This window comes from Scyliorhinus torazame, chromosome 2 (assembly GCF_047496885.1).
Source record: "Scyliorhinus torazame isolate Kashiwa2021f chromosome 2, sScyTor2.1, whole genome shotgun sequence".
Taxonomy (NCBI): domain Eukaryota; kingdom Metazoa; phylum Chordata; class Chondrichthyes; order Carcharhiniformes; family Scyliorhinidae; genus Scyliorhinus; species Scyliorhinus torazame.
Genome location: NC_092708.1, coordinates 62,699,366 through 62,725,115, shown reverse-complemented (window position 1 = coordinate 62,725,115; position 25,750 = coordinate 62,699,366). Strand labels below are relative to the sequence as shown.

Below are 25,750 nucleotides of genomic sequence, written 5' to 3'. Positions count from 1 at the left end.
GTGATGGGGGCAGAATGGGGAATATGGGAGTGGAGTTGAGGGTCCAGCGCCAACTCATCTGTGCGGTCCAGTGGAGGTTGTTGATCTTCTTGGCACTGGCTTCTGGTCCTTATGATCCCAATCCCCGAGCTGAAGGCCGCTGCCACTTCCTCCCAGTCGGCACTGGCTGCCCTGTGGCTGACCCTCCAAGACCCTCGGGTGTCTCCACTGCACCTAGTAATCTGCCCAGGTTATCATCCCCGAATTGTGGGGCTGGTCTTCTCAACGGCATGGCTGCGAGTTGTGTGGAGTTGACTGTCCAGGATCGGTTGAAGTTTTGCTCTCCCTTATTAGCGAGTGTTGGCGAGTGCGATCCCGCGAATCAACCGGCAGGACCATCATTTGCGACGTGAAGCCCATGGGGCCTCATTAAGTGAACCCATTATAATGTTTTGTAGCAATGACGGCCTCGCTGGGCCAAGCGTTGGGAAGCTCGCGGCAGTTCCCGTTCACTACCACATTTAGAAACGTTTTGGTTAAATTGCGCCCAGTATGGTCATCTGCAGAGCTATCTGATATTGTCCAGGAAATTAAACAGATAATGGGTTTGCTTCTGTCATTGCCAGCATCGTAAATCTCTAATTTTACAAGGGCAACATGAGTTCAATGAGCGTTTACTCGAGAAATCAAGGAAAAAATGTGTCATCCCAAATGACTTTCAAAAATAAAATAATTTAAAAACTGATTCAAAATTCAACACACAGCTCACTTTAAATCCATATACCACTTCCTGAACTTCGCCATAATAATATTAAAACTAAAATTCAGGTGAAACATCTTCCATTACTAATTTCCTCCCTGACCTGGCTATGTAAACTCCAGTCATAACAGGAAGTCATTGCTATTGCTGTGTACTGCTCTGATGTCAGTATCACAAAGCTCTAAGTGGGTCACCTCACATAACCTGACTTATCTTAGGAACATAGGAACAGGGGTAGGCCATTCAGCCCCTGTGGCCTGTCCCGCCATTCAATGAGGTCAATGCTGATCTGTGACCTAACTCCATGGGTTGGATTCTCCGGTCGTTGACGCCGAAATCCACGGCCTCAGGCCATTGCTTGAGGCCCCCGCCCCCCGATGCACCATCCCCAACCGACCGAGTCCCCGATAGCGTGGGTCTCATAGATTATCATAGAATTTACAGTGCAGAAGGAGGCCATTCGGCCCATCGAGTCTGCACCGGCTCTTGGAAAGAGCACCCTACCCAAGGTCAACACCTCCACCCTATCCCCATAACCCAGTAACCCCACCCACCACCAATTTTGGACACTAAGGGCAATTTAGCATGACCAATCCACCTAACCTGCACATCTTTGGACTGTGGGAGGAAACCGGAGCACCCGGGGGAAACCCACGCACACACGGGGAGGATGTGCAGACTCCGCACAGACAGTGACCCAAGCCGGAATCGAACCTGGGACTCTGGAGATGTGAAGCAATTGTGCTATCCACAATGCTACCGTGCTGCCCTAATGGCTCTCATGGTCTCACCCATTGGGAACTCAGCGTGGCAGCTGCGGACTCAGTCCAACGCCACCACAGTTGAAGGAGAGCCGATATGTGGGCAGGGGACATACATCGGTGAAGAAAGGAAAAAAAATGAATATGCCAACAACTTTAATGACTTCAGAATGTCCCAGAGTGCCTCACTGCTTTTTGAAGTGTGGTCTCTAATGTGGAAAATATTCTGGCCAGTGAGCTTGCGCACAGAAAGTTCCCATAGACAGTAAAGTTGGATCTTTTATATCCATTGGGGAGGGTAGACATGGGGCTGGATTCTCCCAAAATTGGACTATGTCCCCATGCCAGCGTAAAAACGCTAGCATTTCACTCCGGAGTATCCTATAAAAAAGATCAGCCAATTCACTCACCCTGCAGAGGTCTAGCAGGTGTTATACGTTTTAGTTACCGTTGTATGAAGAGTTAATAGTCCTGTTCCTTTTCACCAAACACCATTTATTTCACTTCCACAGCCTCTGCACAAAACTCTTAACAACACACCACCTGACACAAGGGCCACCTGAAGCCCCTTTACATATCAGTGTCAATTAATGGATACTTAACATAAATGAGACAACTAATGCAATGTCTCTTAACCCATTACTTAACAGTCTCCCCTTCCTTGGAGAAGAAAAACTAATTAGGTGAAAACAAAATTTCAAGAAACTCAAAAACACACACATGATTTTCCCCTTTTTTCTTTGTTTGGACGAGAAAAAAAAAACAGTGACAGAAACAAGCGCCCTTCATTAACAATATCCACCTCGCCCCTCTTTTCGTAAAACAGTCTGACAGTTGATAGCTCCTGTCGACGCATTAAATTTTTTGTTATTTCCCCTCTGTCCAACATCTGCTTCAAACTTGCGATGTCTATCCGTAACCTCTTTTCATTGACACTTTTTGTAGAGTGTACATTTTCCCACAGGGATTTATTGTCAATGTGACAGTCAATAGGTATATTACCCAAATCCCCTCATCCCAAAATTTCTGTCAATATCATACTTCTTTAAAAGGCCATATCCACCGCCTCTTCAAGGCTTAACGTCTCAGCAGCCAAATTGCTTTTTACCACTCTCCTTATTTTCTTTGTTTCCCACACAAGCAGGCAACATATACCATTGTTACCCAAAAGGAAAATTATAAAACCTCCTGCGCTGAAACCCCATCACATAAATTTGCGTAGGACACATCACTATAAGCTATGAGTTTCAAGTGCCTAAAGTCACTTAAAACCGGGAACTTCAAAACACACTCCTGCATTTTTAGTTTGGCCAACGCTTTATTTGCTCTTATTATGTCTTCCACTTTGGGATCATTCATTTTTGTACTCAACTCTAAGACATCAAAACTCACGTCCGGTCTAGTCTGTCTACCTAACCAATTCAGTTGCCCAATCTTTGAAACCTTGCATCTTTTTGTGAAAACCCGGCCATGACTAATTGCTATTGGGGTGATGCTTTCCAAATAAGATTGCTGACGTAAAGTTGCCCCTAACTTAGTCTGTCCGATTTCCAGTCCAATATATTTAAATGCACCGGAAGCCTGACTTCCAACCCTGAATTCTTTCCTCAAACCAGAGATTACAAAAGCTTCAAAATCACTAGTCCCACCATACAAAAATTATTTGACATGCATCATAGAGATGCCAGAAAGGTTCCCTTTATAGTGCCAGTAAAACATTACCGGATCTACTTTCAGCTGGTAACAGTCTAACTTTAACAAAACTGACCTTACCGAAAAATACCAGACTCTAGGTGCAACATTTAAACCACATACACATTTGTTCAACTTCTGTGTTAGCTGCTTCTTTAGGAGGACGGAGAAAAATGGCTCTCTGGAGCTGATGCCCCTGCAAAAAGGCAGCTTTCCTATCTATAGATTTGCATTCCCATGCCTTTGTGGCTAAAAGAAGATCTTTAAAATTAACCTTTCCTGCTGTAGGTGAATCTACCCTTAAATCCTGATCTTCTAAGCTTTCTTCAAATCCCCTTGCTACAAGCCTGGCCTTTGCCTTATAAGTTGTATCCAGAAGAACCTTTTCCGTGCAACCCGTGTTTACCCCAAATTCACTCCAACTATGCAGTTCTTGCTGTTTAGCATCTTTGATAACTTTTCATATAATTTATTGGAAGCCACAAAAATCTCACGTGCATGTGGGCTTCTACTCCTATTAGTATTCGTAGTCTTACTCATGTTCCGAGACCTTGATAAACTACGTCCCCTCTCCCACCTGGTAACTTGTTCTATACTGCTACTGCTTGATCTTTCCGATCTGCTGTGGGATGTCCTTTCAAAATTCTCAACCTTTTCCTGCGGATCTGTTCACTAACCGATGTACTATCTGAACTGGCACTGCGTTCCTGTGACCTCCATTTTTGAACTTCGTGTTCCCAATCCAGTGACTTAACTCCCTCCCCTGAATGCTGTACATTCAACCAATGTTTATATTTTCCAGTTGCCTTCCCTGCTCTAATAACAATTGCATCCTTCTATTGACTAGACCCTTCAGGCAAGTATGTCACCTTTGTACCAACTTTTGGTAGTTGTCCTTTTGGAAAAATGGCCTTATCCCAGATCTTAAGGTCCACAGCCACAATGTTGTTAAAATCCCTGGCCAAAGGTAGGGTTACTATCGGTCATGCCGGTGTCCTTCTGTACTTCCTACAAACTTCACAGCAATCACTAACCTGTTCTATCAGTGTAGTATAGTCTTCATCCCTTACCCCTGCATCCTTTAATAATTTTTTCAGCCTCCGAGGAGACGGATGTGCAAATTGCCTATGCAGTTTTAATACAACAAGCTTTTTATCAGCGAAAGTCCCATTTGCAACTGCCATTAACACATCCTTAACCACTCTACTTGAAATATTACTTTTCAGTAATGGAATACAATAGTGTCCCGACTGTCTAAATTGTAAGTCCACCGTCTTTCCAAAAACTGTTGCCTTATCCTGTTCCATATCCAGTTTCATGTTCAAGCAAAGGTATCTCTCTTGATACAACATCCGTGCTAATGAAATGATTCACTCCGGCAATATTGCAAGGGATCACCACTCTTTTCAGCGACTTCAGTGTATTATCATCCCCAAACCTGAAACTTGTGGAACTTTCAAATTCCTTAACCTTGTTATGACTTTCAGCATTCAAGGAGTCCAGGTAACATTTTAACCAGTCAGTTCCACACACAGTAGATGTGCAGCCACTGTCCAATACAACACAATTGAAGGATTCTGCAACCAACACCCTCATTACTGGCGTAAAACTGCTTGTTAATAGGACAATGTCTTCTCTCTGAACACTATCTTTTTCCTCTTCTGACTCTTCTGTGTCATGTGTTGCTTCAAACACTCTATCATAACGTTTTGGACAGTTGAAGACATAATGGTATTGAGAGTCACATCGAAAACATCGATTTATCATGCCCCGTGCATTTTTGGGGTTCATCTTGCTACTGTAAGTTCTAACTGGGTTTCTGTCTTCATAATGTCCTTGTCTCGATCTCCTTCTATAGTCTTGGGCCCTGTTCATAGCCGTACAATTTTGTCATCCTGTTAGTAGTGTATCTTCCATATTCTGCTTTATAGCAGACTGACCTATTTGAGTCACCAGAGCCATCAGAATCGAATGTTTCCCCAGAAACTTCTTTAAAGCTTTTGTCATCCGATCAAATAAGGTATCCTCATCTGTAAACTGAACTCCTGTCAAAACCAGGAGCCTATCCGTGTTGCTCACTCTAGCACAGTCAAGTAATTTAAAGGCCAACACAGACTGTGGAAATTCCAGGTTGTGTTTCTGCAGCCTTTTATATAGTCTGCCAAATTCCATTATATAGTCTTCCATGGAGAATTCCTCTTATTTTCCCGAACTTATCAAAGTCCGACCATGCTTCATACGCACTTAATAAGTCATCTTTCTTGTAAATCTTATCCATATATTGTAATAGAGTCTCCAGACCGTCTTCTGAGTCTAATTCTTCCAATTCCAGCTCAGAAAGGACTTTGTTTCTGATTTTACTGTCATAAGATAGAGAAAGAGCCAATGCCATACCTTGTTTTCTTTTCCCCAAAGCAGTTACCTTAGTCCACATAACTACTGCACTTCTCCATTGGTCGGACGATTCCCTTTCAGAAAATAAGGTGGGGTAGTCATATCCAGCCATCTTTATCCTGGGTTCAGCCATGTATCTTTTTTTTTTCCTTCTCACTCACTCCATGGTTTGATCAGGAAAAGTTGTATCTTTCAAACCTTCACATTTGCACAGCAACCATCCTCTGCTACCATTGTTATACATTTTAGTTACCGTTGTATGAAGAGTCAATAGTCCTGTTCCTTTTCACCAAACACCATTTATTTCACTTCCACAGCCTCTACACAAAACCCTTAACACACCACCTGACACAAGGGCTACCTGAAGCCCCTTTACATATCAGTGTCAATTAATGGATACTTAACATAAATGAGACAACTAATTGCAATGTATCTTAACCCATTACTTAACAGCTGGGACCCAGAGTGATACACGCAGCTTTAGCTGCAGATACTGGCCCCCGGACTTCCGGTTTGGAGCCCGCGCATGCGCACGGCAGCAGCCACGTCGAGCGCCATGGCGGATTCGGATCTCGAAAGTAGCTGAAAAATGTGGGCCCGCCACGATCGGCTGCGCGCCCTTGCATCCGACTGCACACAAGTACTCCCCGGCCACCCATAAGGCGCCCCCCGGTGTCCGAATGCCCCGCCTCCCACCAGGGCGTCCGCAGACTGTATCGGCAGCCGCCATGCGAGAGTCCCGACCGGCAATAGATGGTCAGAACCATGCCATCGGGAACTCGGCTTGTCGGGAGCAGAGGATCGTTGGGCAGGCCTCTGGCAATGGTCGCCCAGCCACGCATAGTACTCCGTGAACACGCTGATTTTCGGGAATTGCCGGACCGGCGCCGGGCCCGATTTCGGCATGAAATCGGATTCGCCGCCCAAGTGCCAAACACGATTTTGGCGCGGGGCTTCGAAGAATCCAACCCATGGTCCCCGATTCACATTTAACCTGAACACAGGCAACACAGGCAATGCCGCACTCTCTCAGGACTGCCCTGGGATTGTAAGCCCATGTGCTCAACTCTCTGAGGAGTTATGAACCCATAACCTACTGAACACCACAGAACAGAATGCTTCAATGCAGTAGGCATCCATGCCATCAAAGGTGCATCTGGTCTAACTGCTATTGCAGCAGCTCTGGAGTGCCCAGCTGGGTTGGCCTAGCTCGGGCTAGTGGCTGTGTTGAGGGGTGAATTGAGGGAGGAGATGACAAACATGCAGGATCTGAATCCTGGCTCATTGTGAAGGCCTAGATCCTGAAAAATCTGAAGTTTAGAGGGACCCTACCCTCAGATGATTACAGTGGCAACATCTCAAATGTCCATTGATTTTCAAGGCCAATATCTTCTGTAAATGTCAATGATCCCCCTGGTTTGTACAGACGGATCTATTTTGTTCGAACATTGGCACAGATGTTTTGGTGAACCATCTCAGAAAGCTAGCTCAATCAAAAAGAAATCTGGCTAAACTCAGAAATATGACAGCAGCGAATCACAAATAAAATGAACGTGCTTGTGATCTGCGGGCCTTTGATCCTGTCCTTGGATGCCAAATAGACTTAAAAAAAACATACCTGCCCTTCTTGCATGTGCGAATAGAGCAAAATCGCACAGGCAATGTAAAATCTTGGTCAAAAGGAATTTTAATGGTCTTACTTGGTTCCGACTCTCGTGCGCAGCCACCAGCCCCACGACTTTATGCTATATTGGGTCGGATACATGCGTGGCCGAGCGCAGTAAAAATGTGGCCAATTTCATTGCACATACGGACATTTTATAATCTTGCACATGGTTCAAAAATTAAGCGATATCTTCATTCAATGATACAACTATCAATGTTTTAATTTCACCGGGACATTTCAATAGAAATATCAGCCATCAAGTTAATTGAAAATTTACCAAATTTATCATAAACAAGCTTCAAAAATGAAATTGTTTCATTGGTTTTATGTAGTATGCGGAATCAAACATATACATGTAATGAAATAATTCAAAATGGAGAGATATAAAAGAGCCTTACCTACCTCTATGTCTATTGGATCCATCCAGGTCAGCAAACTCGATATAACCTTGCTCATCATCAGTCCAATATAGCCTGTTATTCACATAATCCAGGCAGAGACCATTTGGCTTTGAGATTTTTTTGTCTATGACAATGCTTTGATTAGTTCCATCCATTCCTACACGACCAATATGCGGATATTCTCCATGGTCAGTCCAATACAAGTACCTATCCAAAAATATTTATTAAAGAAATGTTACATCAATATCAAATCCAGATATACAAAATATGAAAACAGAAAATACTGGAAGCACTCAACATGTCAGCTACTATCACCTACTCTGCTATAATATTATTCTATGATTCCAGGAGAATCTTGTTTACTCAGAGAGAAGTTAGAATTTGTAACATGCCACCTCATGTAGTTCCAATTCCATTTTTCTTCCCACACCTAGTGATGCACTAAGACAGACTTTCATCTGTTTCCATAGCTAATAATTCCCAGAACAGTTTGCCAGTTTGTCGCCAGGGGCTTATAGCTTGAGGGCCCCCCACTCCACATCAAGCGTGGCTGACTAGGAGTCTCCCCTGTTCTTACCACCAGCATTGGTGTGTTGTAAGGATTTGAGGGTCGACACTTGACCTGTTTGGTCGTGTTACCTTCCTTGGCTCCCAAATCCTGGGATGGGACTCGAATGCGGAGCTCCAGGCTGGGAGGCATGGATGCCACCTCTTGTTCCACAAGGCCTCCTCACCTCATGGAGTAGTTGAGGAAAATGGTATAGATGCAGTGAAAGGGAAGTTAGTTAATCCCATGTGAAAGAAAGGGACAGAATGACATACTGATAGGAAAAGATAAAGTGAAGTTAGAGGAATTCATGTGAAGCTCAAACAATGCCACAAAGCAGTTGGGCCCATGTTGCATTTCTGTGCTGCAAAATGGTATGAAATTTAATGTCATTCTCACCCCAATGAAGAATTAAAAGACTTAAAATTTTAACCCTGCCTCCTCTCTTCACAGATATTGCCCGACCTGCTGTGTTTTTTCCTGGCATTTTCTGTTTCCATTTCAGCTTTCAGCATCTGTCGCATTTGATGTCAGCATCAAGTTTCAAGATGTTAACCTTTACCTCTGGAACTTCTACAAAGGATTATTATATTTTACATGATTTGTCACACGTGACAATATTCAAGATAGAAATACCAGAAGAAAATTCAAGTAAGTGTGTTGTATGCCTCAACAGATCAAAGAACGAAAGAAGAACTGTGGAAAATATGCTTTTAGCAGATTTACTGCCATTGAAAACTATATCAATGGTATGAATAACAATTCATAAACAAAGTTAAACTTCCAACTCATTATGCAAATGGCAGGAAAATGATAAAACAATACAAGTGACAATTTCAGATGCACAGTTCATGAATCTCACAGATAACTCAAACACAGAGCCTTAAATGTTGATAGGAATCCCGTGCCATTAAACCCTTAGATCTAAATTTAAGGAGCTCCTTTGTTAAGCAAGTTAAAGAGTTATCATTATTCCATATCATTATATACATAAACAAAAGCTCATTTGTTTGGGTATAATTCAGCCATAGTGAAAGCATATTTTGACAACTTTAACAGTAGCATAAACAATTATACTGCTATGTTGATACCCAATGCGAGGATCTATCGCCAGGTGCTTAGGAGTCTTCAATCCTGTGTTCACAAGAATCGTCTGATAAAGCCCATTAAGTTTTGAAACTTCAATAGTCAGCTTTGTTTTATCACACCAGTATAGATTCTTGCCAATCCAATCAACTGCCAGTCCATCTGGAATAGTTTGCCCTGTATGGTGCACCACCTAGCAAGGAAAGAAAGCAAGTAATAAATGCTGACTGCAGCAAAACCTTTTGCCTAAAACAACAGCACAAAAGGAAATACTACAACACAATGAATGGTAATATAGCAAAGATCAAAATCTTTTTTTTAAAATTGATTTTGCAAAGTGGGCAAACTACATTGCACATGATCAAAAGAAAACAAATCAAATGGAACTTTTTTCATTGTGCTGGATCAATGATTAAATGAGGACAGTAAAAGAAGCACAATGTTGTTTTGGGTAGGTTGTAAATGGGTGCCAAAATATAGTGGTGATCATAATTCAGCAAGCCCAGAAGTTGATGAAAACCAACGAATCACCAGTTGAAGTTTGTGTGTTTGTTGAGCGATATTCAGGATTTGTCATGTTGCCAAATCAACTGATTACAATCTGCAGAAAATGCAAACAACTCAGCAAGAGAAATCATTCGCAATGAATCATGAGATCTAAAATCGATACAATTTTGATGCAATATACTGACTTTGCATTCTTGTCAAGTTCACTATTTGCTTTGCTAAGTTACAATTTGGTTCCACAACCATTCATTTTGGTCTCAAGTTATTGAATTTCATGCCTGTGAATGTGTGGACCATTTCAGGTTCGCAGGGTGCCTCAGGCAGGGTGGTCTAAATTGAATTATTATGGAACTGTAAGTATTGATTTTCAAATAATTTTATTGAATTAATTATGATTTGGGTTATTTTCAAATTCTAAAGTCATTTGATTCCTTCCGTACGTTTCAACCAAATAATGATTTGGAAAAATGTGTTGCACACAGGAAAATACTTTACGAACCATATTTTTGGCAAATTGTGGCAACTCGACTTAACTTCCAAAATGATGGATTCTGCATGCTGAAGTCCTGCCCCCAGTTCTGACAGATCTAATTTTTGCCGGAGGTGACAAGACGCAAGGCATAACTCACACAAATAGGAAAACCAAAATCAGCCATTTGGCTTCATTGCTAAATTCAGAATGATCCATTTGGCTGTTGCAAGGACGTTAACCTGCAGTCAGGGAATCAATAATTTATGGAGTAGATGTGAATGCTCTTGAAGGACAGCTAATGTCTATATATGTGTCATGATATTAAGTAAGTTAAAACACCAGCCCTTTAAAAATGAAAAAAAGGCCGAAGATGTCAGTTAAAAAAAAACTGTTCCTGGGTGGCTCGGTGGTGCAGTGGTTAGCACTGCAGCCTCACGGTGCCAAGGACCCGGGTTTGATCCTGATTCCGGGTCACTGTCCGTGTGGAGTTTGGACATTCTCCCCATGTCTGCATGGGTCTCATCCCCACAACCCAAAGATGTGAAGGGTAGGTGGATTGCCCTTTAATTGGATAAAACAATTGGGTACTTTAAATTTTAAAAAACCTGTCCCAGCGGTTTTAGTCGCTGTTTGTTGATATTGTCCAAAGACTCTTTATGAATGCTTGTCTGAATTTCAAAAGCTACAGTTATCTCAGCATGGAGGGATTTTCAGTTCACAATTTGATTGACAGCTTAAAGAGGCTATTAAAAGATTAGATGTCTTTGGTGTGGGGAATGAAGAGAAGTTTGTTTTTATAATGAAATATATTATAAGAGATCAACCACTTGATATTTAAAAGGTTTGATGTAATTTCAAGAATGGGAATTTTTTAAATCATGAAATCTGTATTAGAGTTATAGAGCTTTATCTTATTTCTTCTCCACATAGCTTCTAGGTGTGCCCAGGGTAGATTCTGAGTTAGTTGGTGTTGTTGGGTGAGCATATGTTGGCATGGAGGGTATAAAGGACCATGAGGGATGAGTGTGCGTGAGAAGGGTGAGGGTGAGAAGGCCTAAAATCATATAACAATAGCGGGACAAAGCCCCAGAGAATTGAGGTGGATCTTCTCAGCAATTGGCCACCTCCATGGCTAACTACACTCTGCTTCAGGGGACAGCAGGGCTGCATCCATCCTTCTACCTCCACCCTCTAATTAAAATGTATCCTGTTCTCTTAACTAGATGCAGTTAATAAATGGGCTGGTTTAGCACAGTGGGCTAAATCGCTGGCTTGTAATACAGAACAATGCCAGCAGCGCAGGTTCAATTCCCGGACCAGCCTCCCCGAACAGGCGCCGGAATGTGGTGACTAGGGGCTTTTCACAGTAACTTCATTGAAGCCTACTTGTGCCAATAAGTGATTATTATTAGTATTCAAAGGACAGTGACAGTCTTTTAACTTTAAATGAGGTAAGGTGAAGTTACTTGTTATCCAGAGGAGCATATTTGAACATAACCACAGGATCGGAGAATCCAGCCCGAAGTGTTGATGTCATGGCAGGATTCCTGGACTTCCACGACAACAAAACTGGCGCCGCACCTGAACCGATTCAGCGACCGTTGAGGGGTTAGCACTGGCGCCACGTGAAACACAATCGATTCCAATGAGAAACAGTGTGGGATTCGCCATGTTCGCGATTGACACTCGGGGGGGGGGGGGGGCTGACAAGCTGCAGCCCCATATACACACTTCACTCCTCACACACACCATCCCATCCAACACGATGGCAGTAAGACGTGGGCCCCACTTTTGGCAGATGCTTGAGATCCTCCAGGACGCCTTGGAGGAGAGGCAGGCCATCCTATACCTGGCCCAGCAAGGAGACTGCCAGCTGCCACCGTTCGGCGTACCCGGGCACAGGTGGCAGAGGCGGTGATTGCTATGGGCAACACTGCCCGGACCGGCCTGCAGCGCAGAAAAAACTGCACAACCGCCTCAGGGCGGCCAGGGTGTGTAGGCAGCACTGTGCCCCTGCATCAATCCCTGTCGCACACACCTGTATACCCCCACCCCCCTTCCCATGGGGTGTCCGTGTCGCCAACCAAGCCCACTAGTCAGTGTGAAGCGATTAGGGCGTCCCATGCGCGCCGGCCCAGGTGCACATCTTGTGCAGCCTCATGTGCCTGCCCGTGCCCCATTGTCCTGCCCATTCTCATCTCCCCCGCATCCTGCTTGTTACATGAAGCTTGCTGTTCATTCCCCTTCTCCAGGACATCGTCCCTCTGCTGCGTGATGTTGTGGAGGATGCAGCAGGCCACCAGAATGTGGGAGACTCTCCTAGCACTTCACTGGAGGGCCCCTCGAGAGTGGTCCAGGCACTTGAACCACATGCACAGGATGCCGAAGGACCGCTTGATCATGCCCCTGGTCGTGGCATGGATATCATTGTAGCAGGTCTCCATACCGGTCTGTGGCATCCAGATAGGTATCATCAGCCATGAATGCTGCCGATAGCCCCATCCCCCAAGATCCAACCTCTCACCTGAGGGTGCACCTTGAAGGTGTCAGCAACATGAAGTGTGCCAGAATGAAGATATCATACATACTGTCCAGGTGTAGGGCGCAGGCGTACATGATGTGCAGCTCATGGTCACACACCAGCTGCACATTCATCAAGTGCAACCCCTTTCGGTTTGTGAAGACTGGCTCGACATAAGGCAATGCTCGCAAGGCACCATGCATCCCGTCAATCACCCCCTGGATCTCACATCCCGGCGATGATGGTGCAGCGATGCCTGGGCATCCTGGTGGTCTTGGTCCACATTGAACTTGATGTACTGTGTCAAACAGGCATACTGGACCTCTGTCATGGCACGGATTTGCACTTGTGCACCGAGCTCTGTGAGAACCTGGACAGGTCCCCACTCGGCGTAGACGTTCAGAGCGACCGTCACCTTGACGGCCACTGGGAGCGGGTGCCTTACCCCACACTCCCGCAATGCCAGGTGTGCCATGATCCTGTAGATATGTTGTATGGTCCCCCTGGTCAGCTGGAGTCCTCGATGGCATGCCTAGTCCGGCAAGTCCTCGAAAGACAGGCGCTGCTGGTATACACAAGGCCAGGTGCAGCACCTTCTTGCCACCTCTTCCTTGGCCAGTTGAGTGGCCAGTTCTCAATCCTCACCGACTGCCTCCTGTTACTCTGGGGCAGGCTCTGCCGCTGCAGGGTTGTACTCAAGCAGGTCCTGCTCATACAGCCTCAGTGCATCCCCCAGGGATACGGCGTTTGGGATGAAGGCCACTATTCCTGGTGGGATTCCGATAGCCATTGTCCAAAGGGAGTGGAAGGCTGACAGGTTAGCTTGGATGTGCCCAATGCCCAATCAGGTCCAACAGGCTACAAGGTGGCCCCAGCCTGCACTGCAGCCCATTCCCCCCCATCCCACTCCCATGACCTGACATTCCCCTGGCACTTTGTCATCCAAACAGCACCACTGACCCCCTCAGTGGACAGCACCGCGGAGGCCTCTGACCCTGGCACCCATCCTTCTGATCGGCATCCGTGCCTGCCAACAGGGGTACCAGTGCCTGGCTTTACCTATGTCTGTGGTATGCTTTATGGCCCTATCCGGAACACCCTCCTTTAGGGCCTGGTGTGGACGTTGCCCTTGGGTGGACCATTTGATGTCCTGCCGGCAGTTGGCACTGGTGGATGGGGGGGGAAGTTACTGGGCCCGGGGGGGGGGGGGGGGGGGGGAGGGGGGGGGGAGGACTGTGGTGGTGGTGGGGTGGGAGTACCCATACGTTCAGTATCATTATGTGCAACCACGAGTCATGGTGGACAGTCAGTGGCGTGCATAGCAAGATGGCTGCCTTACAGGTTGTGGCAATGGCAGTCCGTGTATGGACACCCTGGTCCCGTTGGTGTCATCCCAACCCCACTGCCCAGCCCCGTCACCTCTGTCACTAAGCCTTGCCCCACCTCTGCAACCCACTGGCAGACACCCTCAACCCCCCGCCAACCCTGCCAGTGCCAGCTCTGGCAGCCCTCGATTACATCTCTGTGTCGTACCTCCTCTGTCCCTCAGCAGCCACGACGCCTATTTCCTGATTTTTAACTCCACAAGTGATACTTGCCATCGGGAATTCATACTGGTGGAGGCGCAGCGTCGCCGGAGCCGCAGACAATATCAGGACAGGCCCGTTAATGATAAGAAAATGGCATTTACTGTACGTGCAGAGTAGAATGCATAGACGCTGCTGTCAAGGCACAGGAGCATGGCGTTCGGTCAGGTGCCCGGCGCCAGCCACAATTTTCGCCTCGTGCGCAATTCTCCTTCCAATCGCGTTTTGTGATTACGGTGTCGCTGGACGGAGAATCCCGCCCCCGTATGCTTTTACTGAAAACATTTGCCTCTGTTCTGATCTATTTGTCCCGAAGGACACTGTCATGATATGCAAACACACACATCATGATAGACACACCAACAGACAAATCAGAACACACAACACCACAACCAATCACAGACAAGGACAGGGACAGTATAAAAGGACAAACATGACACCTGGTGGCCAGTATTAGCTGGAGACCAGGACAAGGACACACCTGTTACACGGCACACTCAGGGAGACACAACGTGCAGAGTATCCAGAACGAACAGTATATAGAAGTTAAAATAAAATAGAGTTGTACCAAATACAACTGTGTTGGTTCATCTGTGCATCAGAGCACCCAACACCACATGGTACAGGAGTGGATCGATACCTGCCGGCATACCTCAGTGTACAGAGACAACCAGCAGTACCCAGGCAAGATGTACGAGCTCCCGGTTCCGCAGCCGCTCCAGTGCCACGGCGATCTCCGCGAAAACTGGCGGCGATTCTGGCAAGTGTTTGAATTGTTCCTGGTGGCAGCTGAACTCCAAGACCTGGATGAGAATGAAAAAATTGAATTTCTCCTCACCATCGCCAGTGCAAGGGCAAAAGAAATATTCACAAGGTTCAGGTTCTTCAGGAGGCAGCAAAGGTACGATTACCAGGCAGTCCTGGACAAATTCGCCAAGTACTGTGAGGAAAACGCACTCCAATCGGCAAGTAAAGGTAAGAAAAGCGGCAGTACTCACCTTGTGGCCGGGATCCCGGAGGCCGAATTCCCAGAGGCCGAAATCCCGGGCCTGAGAGAGGGCTGGGCCGAGGTTGGTGGCCATCTTGCTAAAGGTATCACGCTAGCACAGTTGTGCGAGCAGTGCGCAGAACCGGAAGTTTCGTTTGCGCATGCGCGAGACGCTGCGCATGCGCAGTCAAGAAAATGGCCATCGGTAAAGGAACAGCGATCTGCGCATACGCAGTCGCTTCCTACGTGCTACATACCGAGCGTCAGGATGTCAGAGGCCCCAGACCGCACCAATTTAAAGGGGAAACGTCCCAAATCCAATTTAAAAGGGAAACGTCCCAAATCAAAAAAACAAAAATCTGTTAAAGCTGTAAAACAACCTTCCCTCACCTGGAATGACAGCACATTGCCGCAAATTGACCCAGGAGATGAATTTGACCTCTGAAGAAACCTGCAACAAGCAGTTACCTACGCACAAGCCGATGATTCCGACCTCGAATACTTCGATAACGATCTTTATATTGTTTCTGGACCTCGCGAGCCCAATGACAGCTCCATGGTCCTAGACTACTACGACTCGGACGAACCTTTCATGTTGCACATTGGCGGCCCTCACATTGAATCCGACGCAGATGCGGATTCATTTTTCGGATTTGAAGATCTTCAACCCAGCAGATATGACGTCCCAACTCATCAGTGCAGGATGATGCCGCAGCCTGAAATTAACAGACAGGGAGCGGTGCAAGCCCACAGAAAGCGGCCTGCTGCCACACAGAGCATGGTCCACGTCCCGCTCAACGTTCCCGACTCTATGAAAGAAGACATGCAAGACTCCAGAGCGCAGTCCTTGCATGAACAAGAAGTCACTCCAGAGTCACAAGCCTCCACAGCGAGCTCGTGGACAGTCTCCACGAAAGAAGAGACGCTTGACTCCGATGCGCAGTCCTTGCAGGAACAAGACCATGAGGGTCTAGCAACCTCTCCTGACCAACCAGCGGCAGACGATGCAAGTCTGCCATGCTCACGTGAACAGCAAGAAGGCTATGACAGCCTACCATGCTCCACTGCACAGCAGCATGACCATGACGGTTTCTCATGCTACAATGAAGGGCACAGCGCTGATGACTGTTCAAGCCCAACTGAAGACAAGCCAAAGGAATCTCCTCTTTCAAGCCCGAAGGAAAAAGGTTTATGCGCTGACCTTCAGGATCATTATAGCCGGACAGAGATTAATAATGCTGCACGGTCACAGAAGGATGCTGAGGATTTGCTAAAGAAATTACTTGTATGTTTAATTTGCAAGGAGCAGACTGAGAATTGCCAGTGTTTTAGTGCGAAAAAAAAAATGGACAAGACATTGATCCTCAGTTAATGGAAATAACACAAGCTGAATCATACCTACAGCAGGGACAAATGTCTCCCTTCAACACAACACCGCAAAGTCCCAACTTCGGAGACCAGCAGTTAGTCAGTAATGACTCGTCAAACCTTGAGGGGAACATTAACTGCATTGAATCTATACACACTCCACTGATAAACAAGCAGAACATTGGAGCAAGAATCCTGAGGACACCGGCATCAAGTAGCCAGATAAAGAACTTAAAACCCGCAGCAGTTTCAAGTGAACCAAGTGTGCTTTCCACTAATGGTGAAGATGCAGATAAGGTCGACCCGATTATCCATTGTACCACACTAACCCCAGAGATTAAGCAGTTATGTCTGGGGAGTATAATGTGGGCAATTGAGAACAGTAAAAGAGAGACTGTGACCATGCCAGTCCCAGCAAAATCAGACCCAGAGACTATGAAGGCATGTACATTAGACAAAGATACATATGAGGTACCTGAGAAGAAAATTGAAACGGAATGTTCTTTGGAAAATAGTACAATGTCGAAAGAAACATTGGATCCTACATTCGAGACCATACATATGGGAGAATTTGAGGGTAATAAACAAGGTTCTGCAATGTCTGGGGGAAGATTTAAAATTCCAAAGAAGAAAAGCCCAAATGAAGGACAACGGCAAGACAATGACAGTCCACCGACATGGTTTGCACCACCAGATGAAAACTCTGACAATTTACCCAACTCTAGTGAACAGCAAGCTGCTAATGAGGATCTAGCCATGGGATGTGAGATGAGTGACGACAGCATCCCACTTCCCATGCAAAAGGTGCAAGGTGACAGACCTCGCCTAATACATACAGAGGCACTCGACGATCATGGTGGGACCACTGACGACTGCGGTGGCGCCACACCGCTTCCACCCTTGATGACTCGAGCCTCTCCACTGGTCGGTGCATTCCTGCATGTTCCGACTCCAGAAGTGCAGCTTCAGGGAATCTCGGCTGCCTCCAGTGAACCTGTTGGGACTCCAGACGGGGAGCATCGACGGAAAGCAGACCGGACTCCAGATGGGGAGCAGCCAAGCACCGACTCTGATTCGCGTATGCCAGACTTTGCTCCGGATGGGCAGTGTCGCGGCCTCGGTGATGGCACGCTCAGGGTGACGGCGGATGCCACGGCGACAGGGAATGGATCGCGTGGCAGTCACACTGGGTCGGCAGTGGCGACCAGCACCGGCGGTCCAAGACGGATACACCAATTCGCGCCATCGCCAGACGTTGATGCGAGCAACAATTCTCTCTCCAAGGCGACATGCTTCGAAGTTCCTCTGCGGAGTCGCCCTTCCAGCACAGCAGGTGGCCGGAACCAGCGTGCACGGTCTCGGCCGACTTCAATATCTGGCACATTCATCGCCTTGCATGACATTAGTGATGGTGCCTCTTCAATGGCAACGACCCATCGGCTACAAGATGCCGTCCACCACAAACATAAAAAGAAAAAAGACTCCACCTCGTTCCTGGTATGCAGGGCGGATGGATTGGTGCGTAGGCGCAATCGGCGAGCCTTGCGCCGCCTTCCACGCTCGCAACTGAACCGTACGCACACGCCAGATCCTCCAGTGGTTCCCAAGGATGACTTTGTGGAGCTGCCACGGATCATGCCCCTTCCATCGCCACCCGTGACCAGGCCACAGCAGCTAAAATCCTCCCCATGCAGAAGCTAAGGCTGTTTCTGGGACCTTGCCACCTGTCAAATCCAAGGCAAACTTTATTGAAGCAGACAAGTATTTTCTCCCTTTTGAGTTGGCATGCCAGTCGAAATGTCCCCGCATAGTCAGCACATCACTTGACTGTTTACTGAAATTAATTGCCTATGGGCATCTCACCGGTAATGCCCCAGACAGTACAACATCTGGCAAGAAATTAATTGATAGAATCATAGAGACAATATGTGGTTGTTTTCAAGGACCACAACCCGACGAAGGTGTTCAGTTGCAGATAATTAAGGCCTTACTAACTGCAGTAACATCTCAGCATATAGAAATACACGAAGGAACTGTGTTACAGGCTGTTAGAACGTGCTACAATATTTACCTGGCCAGCAAAAACTTAATAAACCAAACCACAGCCAAGGCAACACTAACACAGATGTTGAATGTTATATTTGCACGAATGGAAAACCAAGCACTGCACAAAGTAAAACAAATGGAAAAGGAGAGACTTCGGCAACAGCATCACCTCCAACAGTCCAATGTGAACCAGTGTGAACCCAAATCTCCACAGCTGAACCGACTTGAGGACCAGCCTATTTTTGAGGTGTCACAGGTGCCTGAATCAGGCCACCTCAATGAAGTCGACAAACATGTTCGCGAGGATACAGAACCAGAAAATGGGACGGATATTTGTCATGCCAAAAGTGAACAAACAGAAGTTGACCAGGCTTGCACATCAGCCGGTGGTTCTTGACCCACCCTTGAGGCGGTCAACCCGAAGTCGTCGCACACCTATTAGACTGGACTTATAACACTGCTCATACATTTAAACGTTAAACACTGCTGTATTATAACCTGTTGTTGTTTTATTGTTCCAGATATCGTTTGACCGGACCACTAGTCAAAGTTTTTTTGCATTCATGTTTTGTTACGGTACAACCTCATTAGCATGACGCACCCGACATCGCCCCATGTATATAGTTACGTCGTATGCACATGCTGTAAATAACACACACACACACTCTTAGATGTACACACGACACGATTATATTTATAACCAAGTAGGCACATATCTTTGTAAAAAGGGGGGATGTCATGATATTCAAACACACACATCATGATAGACACACCAACAGACAAATCAGAACACACAACACCACAACCAATCACAGACAAGGACAGGGACAGTATAAAAGGACAAACATGACACCTGGTGGCCAGTATTAGCTGGAGACCAGGACAGGGACAAACCTGTTACACGACACACTCAGGGAGACACAACGTGCAGAGTATCCAGAACAAACTGTATATAGAAGTTAAAATAAAATAGAGTTATACCAAATACAACTGTGTTGGTTCATCTGTGCATCAGAGCACCCAACACCACAGACACATTCAGCTTGTCAGAGGTTCTGGAAGTATCATAAGTTGACTGCAGGTCTGCATTGTCATGGGGATCAAGATTATTAACATGACGATATTCGGTTCATTTGATCTAAGAACTGCTTAGGTATTAATTGTTTACATTGATGTTGATTCCCAAGGTGCATGACCTCCAGTGTCTTCTGTTTTGCCAGTACTTGCATTGTTATTGCATTTTCTCCTCTCCCCTACTCCCTGCCGGTTTCTGACTGAAAAGGTGGTGTACCTTTGTTCCTTATTTTGCACTTTTCTTCTGATTTATTTTTGCAAGCAGTTAGCTTGAGTGCACATTGCATAAAGGGAGAAACGCACAGGCACTGGGGCGACAGGAGTGTGACCTTTGCAAAGGAAACCACAGAATTAACTTTACAGAAGGTTGATCTAACGGAAAAGCTTTGAAGTGTGATAGGGAGCGGGAATTGCCAGGTGCTTCCCGACGACCGACCCGGAGAATTTTCTTACCCCACATGAGGTGGAATTGCTGAAAAGGGCTGAGTTATTGATTTCTTCAGTTGGTATTACTGATTTTTCCACAGGTGGTTAACTTGTGCATTTTATTGACCTTCAAATGGGCAGGCAAAATGTGCCATTGTCTGTGCGGTTGCGCCAATATTATATACATTGTCTGACAGTGAAAAGCCTGATGGAATCATCCACTTGCCGTCGATGGGCTTCAATTTCTAACTATGGCGAGACGGATCATTGGTATTTGGGCCCAGTATGGGAGTGAGAAAGAGCTATAAATCAAAGTGGACAATATGGAAGGAAAATATTTATGGGAGCATACATGATTAAGGGCAGCACGGTAGCATTGTGGATAGCACAATTGCTTCACAGCTCCAGGGTCCCAGGTTCGATTCCGGCTTGGGTCACTGCCTGTGCGGAGTCTGCACATCCTCCCCGTGTGTGCGTGGGTTTCCTCCGGGTGCTCTGGTTTCCTCCCATAGTCCAAAGATGTGCAGGTTAGGTGGATTGGCCATGATAAATTACCCTTAGTGTCCAAAATTGCCCTTAGTGTTGAGTGGGGTTACTGGGTTATGGGGCTATGGGGATAGGGTGGAGGTGTTGACCTTGGGTAGGGTGCTCTTTCCAAGAGCTGGTGCAGACTCGATGGGCCGAATGGCCTCCTTCTGCACTGTAAATTCTATGATACGATCACTTTTTTATGGTACCACAATATTCTTACTGTGCCTGTTGTCACTCAGTTTGTAGTCCTCTCGTCCATGGATCATATGATTGGGCTGCACGGTGGGCAGCAGGGTAGCATAATGGTTAGCACTGTGGCTTCACAGCGCCTGTGTCCCAGGTTCAGATTCCCGGGTTGGGTCAGTGTCTGTGCGGAGTCTGCACATTTTCCCAGTGTCTGAGTGGGTTTGCTCCGGTTTCGTACCACAAGTCCTGAAAGACGTGTTTTTAGATAATTTGGACATTCTGAATTCTCCCTCTGTGTACCCGAACAGGTGCCAGAATGTGGGGACTAGAGGCTTTTAACAGTAACTTCATGGCAGTGTTAATGTAAGCCTACTTGTAACAATAAAGATTATTATATGATTGTGGGTTCAAATCCCATTCCAGAGACGTGAGCACTAAAATCTAGGCTGATACACCAGTGTAGTATTGAGGGAGTGCTGCACCGTCAGGGGGGTTGAAAATCAGATAAGACTGAGGCCTCATCTTCTCTCTCAGATAGAGATAGCATATTGCATGACACTATTTGAAAGGGCAGGGGAACTGTCCTTGGTTTCTGGTCAATAGTTAGCCCGCAAGCAACATCATTATTGTCATTCCCAGTACAGATGTGCTATATCATGAGCTTTCAATCGATACTTTTAAGTAAATTGGACGTAAAAAAGCTACTAAAATGGGAAATGAGCACCTCAAAGTCTCTCCCCGTTTAGATAATAAGTTGCCTTTCCATTTTGTAAACAAAAACGCATGACCTCACTCTTATCCACATTGAACTCATCTGCCATATTTTGACCCACTCTCCTAACCTATCTATATCCATTTGTAAGGTTCTTATTTCTTCATTGTAACTGACTGGCCCAACTTGGCTATAGAAACTTCTATCCCTGCATCCAAGTCATTTATATAGCTTGTAAATATCTGGGTCATAAAGACAGAATCCTGTGGCACCCCACTAGTTACAATTTGGCACCCAGAAAAAGACCCATTATCCACTTTGCTTGTTATATCTTCAAAGAACTCTAGTAAATTAGTCAAACATGATTTGCCCTTCATAAGCATCGACTTCAGGAAGTGTAACACGGCACAGCCCCCCCACCGCCCTGTCTGCATCAATCAATGGCTCTGAAGTGGAGATGGTCAATTAAGTTCCTGGGAGTCACCATCACCATTAGTCTGTCCTGGTCCACTCACGTTGATGCAACACTCAAGAAAGCCCAACAACGTCTCTACTTCCCATGGAAGCTAAATAAATTTGGCATGTCTGCATCAACTCTCACAAACTTCCACAGATGTGCCATAGAGAGCATCCTATCTGGCTGCATCACAGCCTGGTATGGCAACTGCTCGGCCCAAGATCGCAAGAAACTGCAGAGTGTGGTGAACTCAGCCCAACGCATCACAGAAGCTTGCCACCCACACATTGATTCTGTCTACACCTCCCACTGCCTTAGGAAGGCTGACAACATTATCAGAGATCCCTCCCATCCAGGCTTTGCCTTCTCCCTGACCCTTCCATCAGGCAGAAGATACAGACGTCTGAAGGCTTGCACAGCTTCTTCCCCACAACTACTAGACTCCTCAACGACTCTCCCTCCGACTGATCTGTTCCCTGTAAGAACACTATTCACGATGCCATATGCTGCTCTTGCGCATGTATTTGCTTTGTTTGGCTCCTTGTTCCACACTGTAACCAATCACTGTTTGTCGATGTACCATTTGTCAATGTATTCTGTCGATTATTCGTTTTTGACCACGATACTGTGTACATTCCCTTGGCCACAGAAAAATACTTTTCAATGTACTTTGGTACATGTGAAAATTAATCAAACCAAATCAAAATCAAAACCATTCCGACTCTGATGGATAGCGCTTTGACTTTCCGAATTTCGTGATATTACATCCTTGATAATTGATTCTAACAATTTTACATGATGTTAAACTAACTGATCTGTAATTTATTCTGCCTCCCTCCCTTTTTGAATAAGCATTTTTCAAATCCACTGGAACCTTTCCCGTGTCTAGGGAATTTTGGGATATTATAACCAATGGATCCACTATGTCTGTTGCCACATCCTTTAACACCCTAGAATGTAGGCCATCAGGCCCTGGGGAGTTGTCTGCCCTCAATCCCAAGAGTTTGTTGAGTACCGTTTCCCTATTGATGCTGATTGTTCCAAGTTCCACCCTTTCTATTACCTCTGAATTGCCCATTCCTATAGGAATGGTACTAATGTCCTCCACCGTGAAAACGGAGGCAAAATATTGATTTAACATCTTTGCCATTTCTGTGTTCTCCACTATTAACTCACTGGTTTCATCTTCCAAGGGATCAACATTCACCTTAGCGACGCTCTTCCCTTTTAATAATAATAATCGCCTATTGTCACAAGTAGGCTTCAATGAAGTTACTGTGAAAAAACCCCAGTCGCCACATTCTTGCGACTGTTTGGGGAGATCGGTACAGGAATTGAACCCGTACTGCTGCCTTGTTCTGCATTACAAGCCAGCTGTTTAGCCCACCGTGCTAACCAGACCCTATGTATCTGTATCTGTCAAAGCTTTTGCTGTCCTTTTTGATATCCTGTGCTCGTTTTTTTTCGTAATTTATCTTAGCTCTTTTTCTTACTTTTTTAGCATCCCTTTGTTTATGTTTGAAAGTTTCCCAACCTGCCACTGGCCTTTGCAATATGATGTGACTTAAGTTTTGTGTTTATAATGTCCATGACCTCCTTGTTTAGCCATGGATGTTTTCTATACCCCTCTTACCATCTTTCTTCCTCACTGGGATATATTTTAGTTGTGAGGAATTGAGTATCTCCTTAAACAACTGCCACTGCTCATCAGCTGTCCTACCTTTTAGCCTTCCTGCCCAGTCTATATGGACCAAATCTGTCCTCAAGCCTGTGTAATTTCCTTTGTTTAGTTCCAGAACACTAGTGTGGGACTCCACTTTATTGCCACCAAACTGAATCTTGAATTCTACCACACTATAGTCACTACACCCTAATGGAATCTTAACTATGAAGTCATAAATTTATCCCTCCTCATTACAGAATACTAAATCAAGATCAGCCTCCTCCCTGGTGGCTTCCCCAACATACTGTTTCAGGAAACAATCTCTAATACATTCAATGAACTCCAGGCTACCTTTGCCAATTTGATTCGTCCAGTCTATGTGCATATTAAAGTCACCCATTAGTATTGCCATACTTTACATAACTAAAGTACTCCATTGCTTGTAAAGTACTTTGTGATGTTCTGAGGTCATGATAGATCTCTATGAAAAAAATATTTTTCTTTTACTATTTCCCAAACTAGTTACCCTCTTCCCCTTTAGAACATATTACCAATTAATTGGTGCAGAAATTGGAACAATTTTGTTCCCCAAGACCTGGTTTGAGACTGCACAAATCTATTTCATGCACTGGGTTGTGTGAAAGCTTGCCTTTAGTTACCTACATGCTAACTTTCTGAGATCCTTGTACAAGCACATTAAAGTCTCTTTGAACTTTGCACTGAGAAGTTTCTCACCTCTTCATAAATATTCTGCTTTTCTCTTCTTAAAACGGAAGTGAATAACTTCACCCTTTATTATACTTCATCTGCCATCTTATTGCTGGCTCACTTAACCTGTCTATATCTCTCTGCAGCATCTCTGTATCCCCCCACAGTTTCCCCTTTCACCTAGTTTGGTATCAGCAGAAAACGTTGATATATTACTCTCTGTCTCTTTATCTAAGTCAATAATAAAGATTGTAAATAGCTGAGGCGACCACACTGATCCTTGCCGCACTCCACTATTCTCTGCCTGTCAACTTGAAAAAGACATGTATAAACTTATGCCCACTGTCTGCTTTATATCAATTCTCCATCCACACTCATATATTACCCCCTTAATTTTTCCCATTATCTTTTGTGTGGCACTGAATTGAAAGCCTTTTGGAAATCCAGGTATACTTCACTTCCTGGTTCCGCTTTATCAATCCTCCTAGTTACATCCTCAAAAAATTCTAGAACAATTGTCAAACGGGTTTTTCACTTTAGTGAACTGTCGATTGCTCTAATTATATGGTGCTTTTCTAAGCTTTTCTCACTACTTCCTTAAAAATCGACTCCGTATTTTCCCAAGCCGATGTCTTGTGAACTGTCCTGCTATTGTTTTCTTTCTCGCTCCTTTTTTGAAAAGTGTCATAACATTTGCCAACTCGATAGGACCTTCCAATGTGATGGGACTACTCCTGAATCAAACCCTCCGAGGTTTATGCGCTCTTCCATTTCTAGCCTCTTGAGCATCCCTGATTTTAATCATCACACTACTGGTGGCTGTAGATTCCAGATGCCAAGAGCTCTTGAATTTCCTCCCTGAACCTCTCCACCTCTCATTCCCTCGTTTTTCCTTTAAGCAACTCCTTAAAACCTGTCTCTTTGACCAGATTCTTGGCCATCAGCCCGAATATCTTCTTATGAGGCTCAGTGTCAAATTTAGTTTGAAAGCACTCCCATGAAGCATCTTGTGACTTTTTCCCACTTTAAAGACACTATTATTGCTTTTATTGTTGTCATTAGCGGCTTTTCACAGTAACTTCATTTGAAGCCTACTTGTGACAATAAGCGATTTTCATTAAGAAACGTGTGCGAATGCCTGGGTGTATTGTACCGTAAGTTTTGTTGTAACGTTGATCAATATCTATGGGTTCCATGATGAGAACATGAATTGCATTTG

The 25,750-nt window shown here is 45.3% G+C and overlaps 1 protein-coding gene across 1 annotated transcript in view; it reads right to left on the bottom strand.

Moving 5' to 3' along the window:
* Window positions 1-25,750, bottom strand: part of LOC140406652 (low-density lipoprotein receptor-related protein 1-like) — a 1,475,832-nt gene that overhangs the window by 302,713 nt on the left and 1,147,369 nt on the right. The window contains exons 53-54 of the mRNA XM_072494659.1: window positions 9,292-9,479; window positions 7,655-7,860 (exon numbers count right to left, since the gene is read on the bottom strand). Coding sequence (XP_072350760.1) covers window positions 7,655-7,860; window positions 9,292-9,479 — 394 coding nt within the window. The remainder of the gene's footprint in view (window positions 1-7,654; window positions 7,861-9,291; window positions 9,480-25,750) is intronic.